Here is a 16331-nt window from a genome sequence, read left to right as displayed (position 1 = left end):
AACAAACAAGATCTTAAGTGGGGGAAAAACACTTCATGAGCATACGCTTCCCTAATTATGAAATAGGATAGGCTTGTCCAGGATTTGGTTGTGCAATTGTGTGGGAAACTTGCTGCAGTTGGGTACTGGAAGGTTCTTAAGCATGGTACTTTTTAATGGTTTTATTTCATTTATTTTGAAAGTGAAACTTTAAAGGAAAATGAATTATTTATTATGTTGAGAAAGCCTTTTGGAATTCTATTCTTGAAAACAGATAAAGTGAAAATCATTAAAGAGAATCCAGCTGTGACAGCTTAATAGGTTAAACTGATTCACTTTCACTTGATTAATTGTCATGCTGTCCCTTCAGAGGCGTTTACAATACCGACTTAATTGCATGTACTTTCTGTTTTCTTTTGTTTCAGACACTGTCAGTCTGCAAAATGATGATTCCAAGGATTTTCATTTTCTGTAGGAAACGTGAAGATTGTGAGCTGAAGTAAAACATTGGCAGAAATTTCTTGAGAATTTTGCCTTTTCTTTTTCTCTTTGAAGGATTATGTTTACAAGAAATTGATACCGTCAAGCAACACTTTTTCGAAGTAATTTAAAAAACCCCCTAAGAATAAAGCTGTATTTATGCTCAGAGAAAACTGGATTAACAATGAGGCCAAAGACTTTTCCTGCTACGACATACTCTGGAAACAGCAGACAGAGGTTACAAGAGATTCGAGAAGGTTTAAAGCAACCATCCAAATCTTCAGGTCAGGGGCTACCTGTTGGACCAGGAAGTGAAACTTCTCTGGACCCTAAGATTTTAATAGGGAAGGATGCTGCAAGGCAGCAGCAGATGAGACAAACACCTAAATTTGGACCATATCAGAAAGCTCTGCGAGAAATTAGATATTCTTTGCTGCCTTTTGCTAATGAGTCAAGCACTACAGCAGCTGTTGAAGTAAATAGGCAGATGCTCCAGGAACTGGTGAATGCAGGTTGCGATCAGGTATGTATGAGTTTGGAGGGGGGGATTGTCACTGCCTTCAAGACGAGTTTGTACTTCAGTTGTACTTGTACAAACTGGAGAAAGGATTTTGATGGCAGTTTTCAAGCTTGTGACAAAATGCTCTGACTCTTCTGGCAGTTGTGTTGATGTATAACTAGCAGAGTAGATGGACTTGCTGTTGAAAGATGTGCCTGTTGTGGGGTTGATTCATGTTAAAGATGGTCATGCTGACCTCTTTAAGAATTCTCTTACGATTTCTCCAGTTGATGTATAAGGCTAAACAGGGTGGCTTGTCTTTTTTTTTTTTTTTTTTTCCTTCTTTTTTTCCCTCAATACTGGAACAAGCCTTAGCTGTGAGTAATAGGGTAGAATTTTGTCTAGCCATCTAAGCTCAGTCCACTGTCAGAAGCAAGTAGAAGAAATGACAGAGACAGTATGTGGTCTGTGAAGCAGCTCACTTGCTGTTTGCCAGAAGCAGGTGAAATTGGCTGGATGTTCAGCAAGCAGCAGTGGTTGGGTGCACACCTTTTCTTTCTCACCTTCACTGCTTCTGTCAAGAGGTGGTAGTCCTGTCTCAGGTAAGGGACTTGGCACAGAGATACTTGCTTTTGTCACTGATGCTAGAATGTATTCCTGATTCAAAGACCGTTCACCTAGTGCAGAACATGCTCTTTTTGTGTTGAGCTGCATTCGTCTTGCATGTGCTTCCAGTGTTGGTATTGACTTTGACCTCTGTCGAGGAATAGTTCAAATTTTTGATTTTTAGAGATGAAGTGGTGTTTTGGGTTTAGATTGTGATTGTTGTAGAAAAATTTTTTTCACTGTGTGATTGAATGGTTGTTGTTGATGTGCTGAAACATTTCCATTTATAGTCCTTGATACAAATTGGAGAGATTTAAAACCAAGTGCTTTCAGTGGCATTTCCTTGAGTTCAAAACTTAATCTCCATGGCATATCATGGCAGAGTGACTCTTGACTCTCCTAGACCATATATTCTGCATCTGTATAACAAAACTAATATCAGGCATTATTATAAACAGTCTGCATTTCGCTAGAGCCATATAGACATTAATTAGTGCTATTTCTATTCCAAAGAGTTTATGCTGTGTGAGATAATCAGAGCTAAGAGTGGACTGCAGATCCAGTGAGAAGTGCTGCAGTACAACTGAACACTTCCTAGTCCAGTGAACTGAGATGCTGCACTGAATTATTTAACTGGAGGAACCAAGGATTTTCTCTGATCTTAAGCATGTCATGAAAACACAGTGTTTTTTAGAACTCTACCCTCTAAATTTCCCTAGCTGTGTAGGATGAGAACACTCCTTGTGCATATGAGCCAAGGTTAAGTGAGCACAGCTGGATTCTGGATTGGAAATGTGCATTTAGTAGGTTACATGGACAAAGCATTCGCACACAGAACAGGCTTGTTGGACTGAAATCTTGGAAAATACTTTGAGCACACTGCAGCACAGAAATGTTGAACCAATGTGTAAAACAGAAATACCTGAGCACCTGTTAAAATGTCTTGGTATTAAAGACAGTGTAATGCACTGTATGTGTAAAGTTTTTAATATCTTTAGCTATTTTGACTTCAATGGTCATACGATGGTGTTGCTTCCTATATAGCACTGAGAATGAGCCCAGTTCTGACTCTGATGTGGAGATCTTTGCTACCTCGTTAAATTTGGCTGCACATTTTTGGTAGTGTGGTTTGTTGTTTTGTTGTTTGGGTTGTTCCCCCCCTTCCCTCACTGGCCGTGATCCTTCCATCCTCACATTTAGCTTTTCTCCCTAGCTGTGACTTGTTGCCTGGAGATGGCATTATTGGTGTGTTTGGCTTTCAACCCTAAGCATAGCAGGATCGCATTTGGCTAGAGTCCAGATAGGGGTTCCAAAACTGGAGTTTTGTGGCTAAAAATGCTGTGTTTTGTAACCATATGAAGGTTGGCTGTCCTGGAGGATTGTGAATGAATGGAGCTTCTTGAGATGGTGTGAATGGTATCTGGCCCTGGGGATGGCATGGTGTAGGGTGACAGACTTGATTACTACCTCTAGATTCTTCCTTTTCTCCTGGTGTCTGAGCTGTTTTGAATCAAATGCTGAACTGTTTCAGAGCACGACGTGTAGTAAATCAGCCATCCCAAGCTACCCTGTCCCTGCTTGTGAATCAAAGCCTTTAAATGCCTGCTGCAGGGACAGCTTCTGTAGTCCTGCAGGCAGCTAGCAGATCTCTAATTTAACAGAGGTGAAGTCAGCTTCAGTTTCTTTGGGGATGGTTTTATTTACCTCTGAACCCAGTGCTAGTGTGAGGTTGGTAAATGGACATTGAAGACCCCCTGCACCCATCTTAAATGCCAGGAGCAAATGTTTCGAGGTTAAAGATTTCAGTCCATGAATAGCTAACGGTCTGCTTGAGCCTTCCCCTGCAGCAAGCTTGCAGAGTAGGGGATCTTACACCTCCTGATTCCGCCTCATGGTCACTGATCAGCTGTTCAGTGGCTGCAAGTGTCCTGAAGTCGGCAGTTCGTTGTAAGAAGCTCTAATCGTGGGTGTTCTAGGAAGTTGTGAAAAATGAATAGGTGACTAAAAAATTATTCAGTTTGATCTTATGTGAACTCCATTTTCAAATTCGATTTGGGCTGATGCTTTTTGATGTTCTAGATGGAACACTGGAAAGTGATCCTAACCTTGTGGGTAATCTGTTCTGGTGGACACCATGCAAGGACTGGGATTCTTCTTCAGTCTGTTTATTGGGCCACAATAAGGATTTTTGGTAGGGTGAAGGGGAGCAGTGACAATTAAGGAAGAAGGCGTGTAAATTGTATATGCTGGGGAAAGGCTACTTCTATTTATTGCTCTTATTAGCTCCACTCATCGAGTGTCTCTGTAGCATGGTTAGATTTTAACAAGCACCATTTAACATACTACAAGAGATGATGCCTATTAGGTAACATAAAGGTAGGGTTTGTAGCTCCCTGTTCTGCATAAGTGACTCTAAGATTTAAGGTGAAATTGAAATCGGTTTAATTAAATAAAAAGGAAATATCATAAGATTTTATCACTTATTACTCTTGCTCTATAAAAGACCCATGCAGACAGGAAACTGGTTGTAAGCTGGTTGGTGAACATAACAAGTGTATAAAATGCAGTGTAATTAATGAAGTAAATAGAAAATTGTTGTCTCTGTTACAGTCATCATAGGTGATGCATGTGAAAATGGATTATTTGTTTTTAAACAAATTGATTAGGAAGTTCCCAGTGTCCTTTTAAATGACCTATGTTCTTTCACAAAGATTTCTTTTCAGCCATTGTGCAGCTTATGATTTTATAGTGAAATCTGGCCCCCAAAACTTAATGGGGACTTTGTTCTTGACCTGAAAGAAGCCAGGATTACACACTTTTAAGAGATACAAAACAAAATTACACACATAATTAGTCATAGTGCTTCTCAAACAAATGGAGTAACTTGTCTGTTGTTTGCTTAAGTCATCTTTTCAACAGTAATTATTTGGCAAGTTTCAATCAAAAATAATTAGTGCAGCATAAGTTGTTTTGAAACTTGTAGAATATGACTGCAAAAGACCAGACCTTTTTTGTTGCACAAGCTTGAAGCCAGAAGCACTCCTAATATACCTTTCTTTAGTAAATAAAACCCCTTGGGCTTGGAAGTGTAACTTGCAGTCACTGCAGAAGGACAAGGTCGTGGGGCGTCTGTCCTGGGGGCTGGTAAACCGCTGGAAACACCTGGGGCAACTGGATGGCGTTTGGGGTGTGGTGGTAAATGCAGCTGCTGTTGTGGATTGAATTTTTCTAATGAATAGATGCAATTGAGCATATGATCAGTGACATTCCAGCAACCTGAATGGGCTGTACTGTACTTACTGTACTTCCTTGGAGCATAAACAGCCACTGACATTGTAATTTAGAGTGGACTGCAGCAGTTCTAGATGAACTGTGGAACATTACACACTTGTCACTTCCCCCCGCCCCCCCCCCCCCCGCAAACTTCTTTTCTTTGAGCAAGGGTGCCTTTCCTGGATTTATGTTTTTTTACAGGCTGTGTATCTCCAGTAACATGCATCAGGAACTATATACTGAGTAACTATGTGAATATGTGAGGTGGGGAAGTCCTTATGCTTCATTTTTTCCAGAGGCTTTTATAAATATCTCTGTAATAAAACATGTACGCCCCACCTGTGCCAGTATCAGAACATTCCAAAGGGGAAGATCTGTCCTTTGGACACTAATTATAGTGTCTTTCAAGGAAGTGGAATGGTGTTTGTGGGTACTGTAATGTGTCTAAGAATATCAAGCTGACTATCTTGTCATCTGTGTTGCACTGAGTTCATGGAATTCACTTTGTAGAAGTGGGGTGGGTTTGTTTTTTTTTTTTAATTCCTCCTCCTTGCATTCCAGGATTCTTTTGATCTCTTCATCGTGGATGACATCCTTTTTATTTAACCCATTGGACAAAGATTCTACCCTGATTTAGGAATGCTGCTTGATTTTGGGGAAACTTTGAGAATGGGGAATGCAGTATTTATCTCAATTTGAAAAAAATATTTGCGCTTGTTTAAGTGAGGGAAGTTCTGCTATGCCAAATAGAGCTTGGGAAGAAAATACTTTTTTATGTTTTGTATGTGGAATTAGTATTGTTTTTTCTTTCCTGCATAGGGTTTTAGGTCACGGTTGTTCACGTATAATCCATGAGCAGTGTGTTACTGTGGCTTTTCAAGGAGCAATGAGACCAAGCAGATACAGTGCTAAGTTTTGTTTTGGTTACGGTGCATGGCTGGAGTTTTGCTTGTAGTAATCTGTTGTGATGTATTTGTTAAAAGGACAAGTCTAAAAAGACAGCTTGCCTTCAAGGTGAAGGGTAGCAAATTTTGTAATAGCCCTGAGCAAATGGGGGAATTAATTTCATAACATTGGCCTGTCCTGTAACAGAATTTTGTCTTCTGCTTGGGTAAACTTTACCTGTGTTAAGAGTTCTGCTTGCCCAGCTATTTACCAAAACCACCATGGTGAACTTCTTAGTCACCTTCTGGGTGTTTTGGGTACAGATTGTTTTGTTAATGAAAAATGACCAAAGAATGAGCTGTTAGAAGATTGCCTAGGTTATGCTGTGGGACATATGTTAAAGGTGACAAGAGTCATTACAAGCTGTGTTGCAGGTCAGGAGGATGCAAGTGTTCTTGAGTTACAAGGAGAAAAAAGGGACCTTCGAATGAGGGCACTCACTGCTGAATGCAGGAGAAGGATTTTATTTTAGCAACTGAAGTAGATTTGATAATTCAGGCCAACAGTCTCTTGTGTGCTCGTTGCCTCCCTGATTTGAAGGTAAGTTGTTCACTGTGTCTTCTCTTTCCTGGCTGTGTTGAGAGCTTTGTTCATAACCTTTTCCTGTACTTTCTATCTTTTCTTTATAACCTCCCTGTTAGGTTTCAACCTTTTTCTCGTTTCTGAGAAGTTCCCAGTATCTTCCAGTATCATCCAGTGTTCTTCCATCAAAGCATGTAAGGGAATGTGTTTTCCCACCAATACACCTGAAGTTAACTCCTTAAGTCATTTCTGGTTTTAGCTGGTTCAGGAAAAAAAAAGTGAGTTGTAGCTTTCCAAGGGCTGAAAGCAAGAGGCAAGGATTGCTCTTGAGCTGATACCTGCTGACACCTCTCCCTTCTATCCCGTTTCTCCTGTCTCCAGTCTTCCTGTGTTGCTGTCACTTCTTGATGACACTGTCTTAGTGAATATACTTAAATCCTCTATCTCATGACGCAGTTCCCACAATATATTTGGGAAGGTGCTTTTGGCTTTTTTCTCTGTGAGTGTGGCTTGGAGTATGCTTGTCCTGCAAAAGGAAGAAGAAAAATATTGTCTTTTCCCTTGCATTTCCATGGTAGTGGAAATATTCCTTAGCTGTAGTAGGTGATTGCATGTGCTCCTTCACATTATGAGATGTGGCTTCTTGGCAACTGGGCAGTAATATGGCACTGAACAAGACTGCGGTATGTTTTAAACTCTGTGCTTGTTAGTCTCCTTTCTTCTTTGGCAAACTGTAGAATAAATGGTGGTGGGATTATGTTTGAAAGGACAGAACAGGAATTAGGTGCCAGACTTCAACTGTAGATGAGTGTGTGAATCTTGAGTTATGTTAAACTAGTGTTTCCCTATTCCTCGTGTCAAATAATCGTTCTAGAAGCTTGGGAGTTAATGTAAAAGTCTGAAATTATATATTGCTGTAACAGGGTGCAGGATTAACTTGCATTGGACGCTTAAATTGTATTTATTAACATTTAATTGCCAGGAGAAGATTGATCTATGGTTTTTATTTTTTTTTTTAATAAAAAAGGAAATTGCTTCATCACAGTCACTAAAAATTCTGCATAAGCATTAACTTCAGTGTCTGAATAAAAGAGCCACTGTGACCGAAAGTAAAGATTGCCATTATTATAACAGGAAGTTGATATCACAATAGTAGTAGGGTGTAACTGTTCCTTTTGCATTTTTTTGTTGTTCTCAGCCTAAATCTCTGCTGTTCTTTTTAGCTTGTATCTGAGAGGAACCAGTGTGATTTTATGCTGAGACTGAAAAATAGTATCTCTGCATGGGGGGCGGGGTGGTTTTTTTTGGTTGTGTTTGTGGATGATTTTTTTCTTTGTCAAAAAAAATGCAATGATGATTTTAAACTTAGAGAAATTTCAGCAGAAGGACTGGATGCAAGGCTTTTGCATGCTACAGTCCTTAGAGGTAATCCAAGATGTGCATTTGGAACTCATTTAATTCAACCTAGGAATGCTTTTCTGATAGTTGCTAAACTAAATAAAAGCTCATGTTAAAGCTGCTAATTGAATATCAGTAGAATGCAAATAAAAGTCTGTGACTACTTCTCATGTGATACACAAGTATGTGCCATACTTGTGTGGAGTGATTTTTTTTTTTAATTTTTTTTTTTTTCCCCTAAAGCATGGACAAATATACATAGAGTAACTTCCAGTAGCAGATCTTTTTCCCCACCTTTTTTTTGTGCTGTACCCATAGGAAAAATTATTTTACAGACATTTTGAAATTAGTTGATCAGCGAAACTGAAACTAAGTTAACAGGAGGAAAAAAAATGAGGAATTTACTATCACCAGGTACATGAGCTTACGGTAATTTAAATTACAAGAGTGTAGCCAGGCATTCAGTTGCATAATATAATCTGATAAACTAAAAGGAACTGAACTACTTTTTCTTTCATTTTATTTGTAAAATATCATTGCCAGATACTGTTATATTTGGCCAAGGGCACAATGAAGTTACTGTAACTACATTTTCTGGAAGCATGGTAGTATTCTATCTGTTTCATGGAAATGTTAAAAATGCTAGCTGAATTCTTACCAGGCTGTTGTTGGAAGGAGAAATGGTGACTGGCAGGGTCATGCCCAGGAGGTTGGGACTGAGGACCACATCACTGTTGCTCTGAAGGTGCATGGTTATGTGCTACAAAATACAGCAGAAGTGCTTTTTTTTATTGTGAGATTGATTGTGTCACTCTCCAGCAGACCACAGCTTGTTGGTTCTCCCTTGGGCACAGTGTTCAAATCCTGCTTGGCAGCTGCTTGTGTTGGTTGTGGCTCCTATAGACTGTCCAGGTCCCATGTGTGTTGTCTGTGTATCCTCCCCAGTCTACCATAAATCAGTCTCCAGTACATACATTCTTTGTTCCTTGGGTACTGGCTGTCTTCTGTGACTTGCAAATGCGTGTATGCAATGCTATCTAAAATAGGCGAGGAGAGACATGAAAGAGACCTTCAAGTCAAGTTTTCTTGGTGATGGCAGCTGCTGTTTTTCTCATTCCCCACCACTACCCCCCCGCCGATCTTTTTTTTTTTTTTTTTTAATCTCTCTTAACAAACAGCTGGGTGGGTGCAGGTTTTCCTTTATTTGACTTTGGAAGGAATTCTGGTTGGATTGCAAACTGCCTCACAATGGATATAGCTACTCTAGAGTAGATGTTTTACAATCAAGTACTGCTGGAACAAATGCAGTTCACACTAGTAAAATCTAGGACGGACAGAAACCATGTATGCTTTAAAGCTACAGATGATTGTGTTAATTTGGGCCTTATCCTTATAGAAGTCATGTACGGCATGTGAAATATATTCTACTTTTTTCACTTTTTCTGTGTATGTTCGTAACTTAACTGTAAGTATAGCTTAGATCTGGCATTTTTGTTGCTTGGAGCCGAGGTTTAGAGTGGAAAATGCTGGCCCTTATTTCTAGGTTTTCGTAATTCCCTAGCTTTTTGTAAAAAAAAACCAAAAAAACCAAAACAAAACAAAAAAAAAACCCCACATACATTTAAAAATGCCTCTGATTACCAAAATAGAGCCTGAAGTTGCTGTGGCATTGTGATCTTTAGTGCTATCCTACTGTAGCAACAACAGGCTGATATTGTTCAGACTTGAGAAGGATCCCAGTTTCCCATCTTCAGAAGATGCTTGAATAAAAGGCTGGTGAAAGTCAAGGAAACTTGCTGTCTGCCTGCTCTACACATCTGCTGCTGGTCACCCAAAAGGCTGTTGCTGCTGGAATGTTTTCGACTTCGTGTTGTTTGGCAGATGCGTCTTCCCTGATACCATGTGGCTTCTGCTAAGGTGGTTCTGTCAGCTTTGATCTTGATGGGGTCACCCAGCTATGGTTGCATGACAGCAAAACTGGTTTTGTTCTAATATTGATGTCCTGTGTCGTGGTTTAACCCAGGCCAGCAGCTCAGCCCCACACAGCCACTCACTTACACCCCCTGGTGGGATGGGGGAGAGAATGAGAAGAGTAAAAGTGAGAAAACTCATGGGTCGAGATAAAGACAGTTTCATAGGTAAAGCAAAAGCCGCGCACTCAAGTAAAGCAAAACAAGGAATTCATTCCCACTTCCCATCATCAGGCAGGTGTTCAGCCATCTCCAGGACAGCAGGGCTCCATCACATGTAACGGTTACTTGGGAAGACAAACCCCTTAACTCTGAATGTCCCTTCCTTCTTCTTCCGCCAGCTTTATATGCTGAGCATGACATCACGTGGTCTGGGATATCCCTTTGGTCAGTTGGGGTCAGCTGTGGTCAGTTGTCCCAGCTGTGCTCCCTCCCAACTCCTGGTGTACCCCCAGCCTGCTTGCTGGTGGGGTGGTATGAGGAGCAGAAAAGGCCTTGGCTCTGTGCAGGCACTGCTCAGCAGTAACTAAAACATCCCTGTGTTATCAATACTGTTTTCAGCACAAATCCAAACCACAGCCCCATGCTAGCTACTGTGAAGAAAATCAACTCTGTCCCAGCCAAAACCAGCACATCCTGCCATCTGCACTGTCACTGGCAGTTCACGATGAACTTCTTTTATACAATTGACACACAGAAATTAGGTTTCACCTGAGAAATGCATGTGTGCATTTATGTGTTATCATGATTGCAGCATTTGCATGGTACCAGCTGTTTGTGAAGGACTTAATCCATAGGATTTACTGCAGCACTGAAGATTTCTCTTTCAGTCTAAGTAAACAAGATTCTAATGTTGAGGCTGTCTTCTGCTTCCCTGCAGTGTAAGAGGTGGATTTTTCCTGATGAGAAACTTGTGCTCTTCATTTTAACTGAATCCAAGCAATTAAAAATATTTCCTTAGGGAGGCAAAGGATTAAGAGAACAGGAGAGGATATGAAATTTTTTTTTTTTTTTTTTTTTAAAAAAAGATTCTAGGTCAGTTAATTTTCAAAAGGCTAAAGCCAAAGAACACTGTGTACCCATAACTGTGAATCAGGTAACCGCTATGTCAGGGACAGCCTGTGAAAATAGCTGTTCTGTGCTGCTTTGTCTTTAACTGTTACCAGTGTATGTGTGCGTATGTGAAACTATTACTGCAACACATGCTTTCTTCTACACATTTAAAGAAATCTAAATGCAATGTGAATGGAAAAATGTTGGGATTTAAATGTAGATTGCTTGAATGACTATTTTGCAACTGTTTTCTGTATCCTTCATTAATCTAATGCATGATTTGTAAATTACTCATTTCAGCTGAAGCATGCAACCATGCGGTATATTATTCCTCACATACATAAAAGGCTAGAAGACTGCTGATACTAGGTGATAATGTGGTTAAGTTCTTGCCCTTCAAAGAGATTGACTTCAGTAGGACAACTAGCAGTGTAAAATTACTCCTGCATAAGTCTTGATATGGTTAGGTTTGGATTTTATCCACCACTTATGAATCTGTTGCATGTGGGTTATTTTAAAACAGAAGAAAATGTCAACACAGACTTACAGATTGTTGTTGCTGCTCTGCAGCTTCCTTCTCTCCCTGTTCATTTTGTTTGTCCAACTCTTAAATTATCTTCAAGGCTATTCAAGTCTATACCTTCTTTCACCTGTTGTCCTATTGCATCGTTTTTTCTGCTCTGTTGGTTTGAATGACTAATATTCAGCACCTCCTACATGGTTTTCTCCATGTGCCTCTGAATACCCTAAAGTAATTAACTTTTTTTTTTATAATTGCAAAGTATTAAGAAAGAACTCTTCTATAGGCTTCAGCCTTATTTTTTAGATTTGATGAGACATCCTAAAGAATTATAGATACAACTGTAATGTGACTTTGACAGCACAGCCCATATATTTTCATTTCTGCATCTTTTCTTCCGTTCAGTGTCAGGACTCCATAGTCTGTGCTTAAACTTGCCACCTGTCCCATTTCTTCTTCCAGCTTTGTGACAGTCACTGTGTTCATTCTACCTTCCTGCCAGATGTCAGCCTGATAAAGGTGCATAAAATCTAATTTAATCAATGTGACTAGAACATTAGAGATATTAATATGTGCAGGGCATCGTGGTTTACAAAACCAAAAAAAGTCTCTGGCTCTCCCAACTAAAAATAAAAGTTGTGACTATATGACAGAGATCTTTGAATCAAGACAAATCCACTTCATATCGGGCTATTTTTGCCCTGGCTCCAAACAGGTGGTGAATAATTTTCTCCAGAGATGTGCATTCCACCTTGCTGGAGCCTGTTCTTTCTGATTGTCCAGCACAGTTTCTTGATTGTGCTTTTAGATGATCCCCTGATTGCTGTGTAATGTGTGCTGCCCAGATATGGTAGCAACCAGCTGACTGTGAAATTCCTTTTTTCTTTCAGGTGCTCCAGCAGTTGCTATGCTGGAAGCTCACTTCCATCTCCTTCCTGTGATAATTTCTTACACCTTGACCATTCCTCCCATTCTGAAAATCTTTTCATTATATTCTGTAATGCAAGAATTAAGTTCTTTGAGTGCTTTCTTGAAGGTGTTTTATGAAGAACCTGTGAAACACGTGTGTGGTGTTGCAGCCATGCAGATGGTGGAGAGAAGATGTTGGTGCAGTGCTCAGCAATGCAGAGCAAAGACCTAGAGCTTAGAAGGAGTTTACAAGCGGGTAAAAGTCATCAGTCTCTGCCAGGGCACGTGGCGAGCCAGCTCCCCATGCTACAAAAGCAGGACCTCACTGGGAAGTGCCAGCAAATTCAAAAGCAAGCCACAAGAATTTTCATTTGCGTTGGTGTGCCTCCCCCCACCCCCCATCTCTCTGTTTACTGAGAAGTGAACCTTCAGGGTTTTAGCCACATGAAAGCAACCTAGAAAAAGTATTTTTCAATACTACTTTGGTGCTGTAAAGCCTTCTGTAACAAATCAGTTCCACTTTTCCAGGAACTTCCCTGTGGTTCATAAGTGTTAGAAACTGCTGGAGGTTGAGAACTTGCTGTTGCAGGCCCTGCTCTACCCTTGTGCAGAAATGGGTGCTCAGATTTCCTGCCAGGGAGAATCTGTTGCCTCCTGAGCCTGGAACACCTCTGCTCAGAAGGCAAAGCAGAGTCTGAGCTGCAGCACAGTCTGTGGCAGGCCTCCGGTGGTGGAGGCAGAGCTGCTTTCTCCCAGATTCCTGGGAAGGTCAGAACGTCCTGCCATGTGTTCAGCATCTCCAGGAACGCTATTCTGGGCAAATAGCAGTGCTGTGTGTTCAACAGGATTCCTTGTTTTTTTTGCAAAGAGCCATTTTCTTCCTCTTGCCTCATGGAGGAGAGTTTGTGTTCCCAAGCTCACCACTGTGTACTGGAGTATGAACTCAGTCATCACCCTGCCCTACATGGGCTAAACAACAGCAGCTGTAGCATTAGCACAGCATCTATGGGAGGCCAGATATCTTACTTTCAGCTATGCATAAAACTTCCTTCTATTCCTCTCTCCCATTACCTTGAAATGGGACGATTGCTCAGCACTAGACAAAACCCGGAGTCAGACTAGCAGGGTGCCATCAACCCTCCTTGCACACAGACCCTGCCAGTAGACCACAGATCTGGTTTCTTTTGCCACTTTCACATAGTAGTTTTGTGGTTTCTCAGTCTGGGAAGAGGCTCAATGGAACTAATTTTTACTTCCCCCTCCCTGCCTTTTTTTTTTTTTTTTTTTTGACTCTCAGATCATGACAACAGATAGAGGAGGTCTGCCTGCTGAGGATTAAACTTTGACAGTAAAATGATAACTGGCAGTCATGAGGGCAAATTGGAATCATAACAGGGATAAAGCCCCTGCTAAAAAGCAGGAACTGGATGTGTGAGCAGAGAGGATGATGTTTGGCATTTACTTGGGGAGGAGGGCAGTCAGGTCACAGAGCTGGCAGTGCTGAGCTCAGCCATTAGTAGCAAATTGGTTGTTTTAGCTGGAGGAACATTTGCACTGATGAAATATCTGCCTTGAAAACTGGATGTAGATTTTGAGGATGAAAATCCTAATCGTGCACACTGAATTGCTGTTTTGCTTTCTCGGCCCCCAGGCCACCTGCACAACGGAAGCCAGCACATGTTCGATGAGGGCTTGTGCTTGGGCATTCAGAAAGTCCTTTTCTTCATCTCTTCAAGAAACGGCAGCAGGAGCCAGGACTGCTCCCTGCACACTAGGGAAAACAGCGTGGGGTTCCCAGCAGTGCCCCCCCCCCCCCCCAAGAGTGAGTGCCTGCTGCTTGCTCTAGCTGGCAGGCACTGCGGAGGAGAGGCGTCTTCCCCACCTTCCCAGCCTCTTGAATTTAAAAGCTCCAGGTTGCCTTCCTTTCTTCCTCCCCACTTCCTTCTTTTCAGTGTTTTTTGTGTGCTTGCTGTCTAAAGTCATGCTTAACCTCTCATCCTGCCCACATGCTCTGTTCACAAGCTTAACTGCTGTTTGTACTTGTAAGTAACACCCTCCTCTATTCTAAACGCCTGGCTTCTATGCTTGTTGCGATGGCTGTTCTTGCTTTTGGGAAAATAAAGGATTTGCTTTTCATGTAAAAATAGCTTTATTATTTCCATACGTGAGTAGCAATCAGGGCAGGCATATTTCCAGGTCAGCCTGGAGATGGGGTTGGATAGTGAAACCCTCTGTTCCAAAAATGGGCTGGAACGGGCAACAGTTCTTGATGTGCTGAGCAAAGCTAACTGGCTTGGAGAGAAGTGGGAACCCTTTTTTGGGTGCAGATGCAACATGCTGGTATTCTGCTGCTATGGAGGGGAGCCAAGCACTGACATGACGAGCACTTTACTCTGTTAAGTACTTAGGTTAGTTCTACAGTTTTCTCATAATAGTGTTCTTTTGGTAATTGTAGGCACAGGTTTTGAGTAAAAGATCACAAAGAAAAGTTTCTTAGGGCATAGTCTATAACTACAAGTGCTTAGAGTATCTGAGTAGAAGGGATGTTTGCAGGAGCAGTTTGTATTATTCCACAAGCTTGTGCTCAGTTGGGTACTGAGTAAATAAACAGTAAATGTGCAAATCTTGGATAGTGTTGCTCTCTGCATGTTTAGATAGTCCAGCTGTACTTTGGATTTTGTTCTGTATGGTAGCTGTCTTGTGAACTTTCTGGCTCATTGCCATATATTTCTAGATTTATATGAACATGATGTGGATCTTTTTCATCTTTATATTTTGCTAGTTCATATTTTTACTTCCTTCAGGCATATTTTAGAGGTCTCTTTAAGGCTTTTAAAAAACAGTCAGCTTGAATTTTCCTTTTATCTTCACAGAGTCACTGCAGAAGTAAGAAAAAAGCACAGAAGGGGAATTACAGACAGCATTAAAAATGTTCCTTCAGAACAGAAAAGCAGATTTAGCATGCATTAAAAACTTAGCTCTGTTTCAGAGTTGCAAAAGCTCTTTTATTCACCAGAGAACTGTTAAAGCTAGTCATTTTTGGCATAGTATCGGTCAGGGAAGCGTGACAAAGTGCAGTGGAATGCACTGAGCTGCAATCCAGCTTGTAGTGGTATATGACTTTAGTGTATGGAGCATTGCAGGAGGTGCTGGGGGGTGGGGAAGCCTTTTCGTTTCATCAGCTACTGAGTAACAGTGTTCTGCTTCCTCGGACCCCACCTGCAACAACAGAGGGTCCCTTGGATGCTTAGGTCAGAAGACAAAATGTGAAGAGCCTGCATAATCCGAGTTTCTGGTAGAACTTGGCTCTGTTCTCTGAGCACTGCTGTGCAGAATGCAGTGAGATGACAAGGCTGGGTAGAGTAATGCGTTTGGGATTGCAGATCAACTGTGCACGTCTAGACTGGGACTGTGTCCCCAGCCTCACCGTGCTGGAAGATGAAGATTCTTGGGCTGAAATTCTGTCCTCATTGAAATCAGCAGCAAAATTCCTCCTGATTTCATCAGGCCAGAGCTTTGCTGCTTATTTTGTGCAGTAAAAGAGTCCTCTTGTTCCACCAGTACACACACATGCTAAGTCCGTTTACTTAGACTTAGGTTTAGGCACAGATTTTGGCCTTAAATGTAAATCTGTTCAAATCCATTTAATATCAGTACCTTGGATTTCAGATTACATGGATGGTTAAACCCAGCTATATGTGATAATTAATAACCTGTTAAGATATTACTGTAATTTGAAGAGTACCTGGTATTTTCCTTCTTTCTTCTGTAAATTACGATGTTGGTGTCCACAGAGTTTTCCAAGCATTTGTAATGATGTTATAAGAAAACGTGATAGTACCTTTCCTGGCAGAACAGGGTCTTTGGTCTGTGACTTGTGTGTTAGAAGGTGGGAAAAGCCTGGTGTGGTATGGATCATGTTACCAGTGTAAATTGCTAACAGCAGTTTTACTGTTCACCTTGGGTTTCACCTTTGCATTGCTCTGTTACAGCGATAATGAAATACAAAGCCACTGTTATATTGGCATTGCACTAAAGCTCTGTGATGCAACATCATTGCAAAAAATGAGGTCTCTACCCAGAAGACATTACAACCTGGACTGTGATGTTGCTAGGGTAGGGATGTAGGAAGGTTGTAGCACGGAGCAGACAAAAGGATAATGATATTTAGTGGTTT

At 41.1% G+C, this 16331-nt stretch overlaps 1 protein-coding gene across 2 annotated transcripts in view; it reads left to right on the top strand.

Moving 5' to 3' along the window:
* The first annotated feature begins 611 nt into the window (after nt 1-611).
* The window catches only part of LATS2 (large tumor suppressor kinase 2), a 47026-nt gene continuing 31306 nt past the window's right edge, over nt 612-16331 (top strand). For both annotated transcript variants that reach the window (XM_086476168.1, XM_009957970.2), the window contains exon 1: nt 612-982. In XM_086476168.1, coding sequence (XP_086332294.1) covers nt 644-982 — 339 coding nt within the window. In that variant the 5' untranslated portion in view covers nt 612-643. The remainder of the gene's footprint in view (nt 983-16331) is intronic.

The sequence above is a fragment of the Leptosomus discolor genome, chromosome 1, assembly GCF_034619465.1.
Source record: "Leptosomus discolor isolate bLepDis1 chromosome 1, bLepDis1.hap2, whole genome shotgun sequence".
NCBI classification, from domain to species: Eukaryota; Metazoa; Chordata; class Aves; order Leptosomiformes; family Leptosomidae; genus Leptosomus; species Leptosomus discolor.
This window is presented reverse-complemented; position numbering and strand designations above follow the sequence as displayed.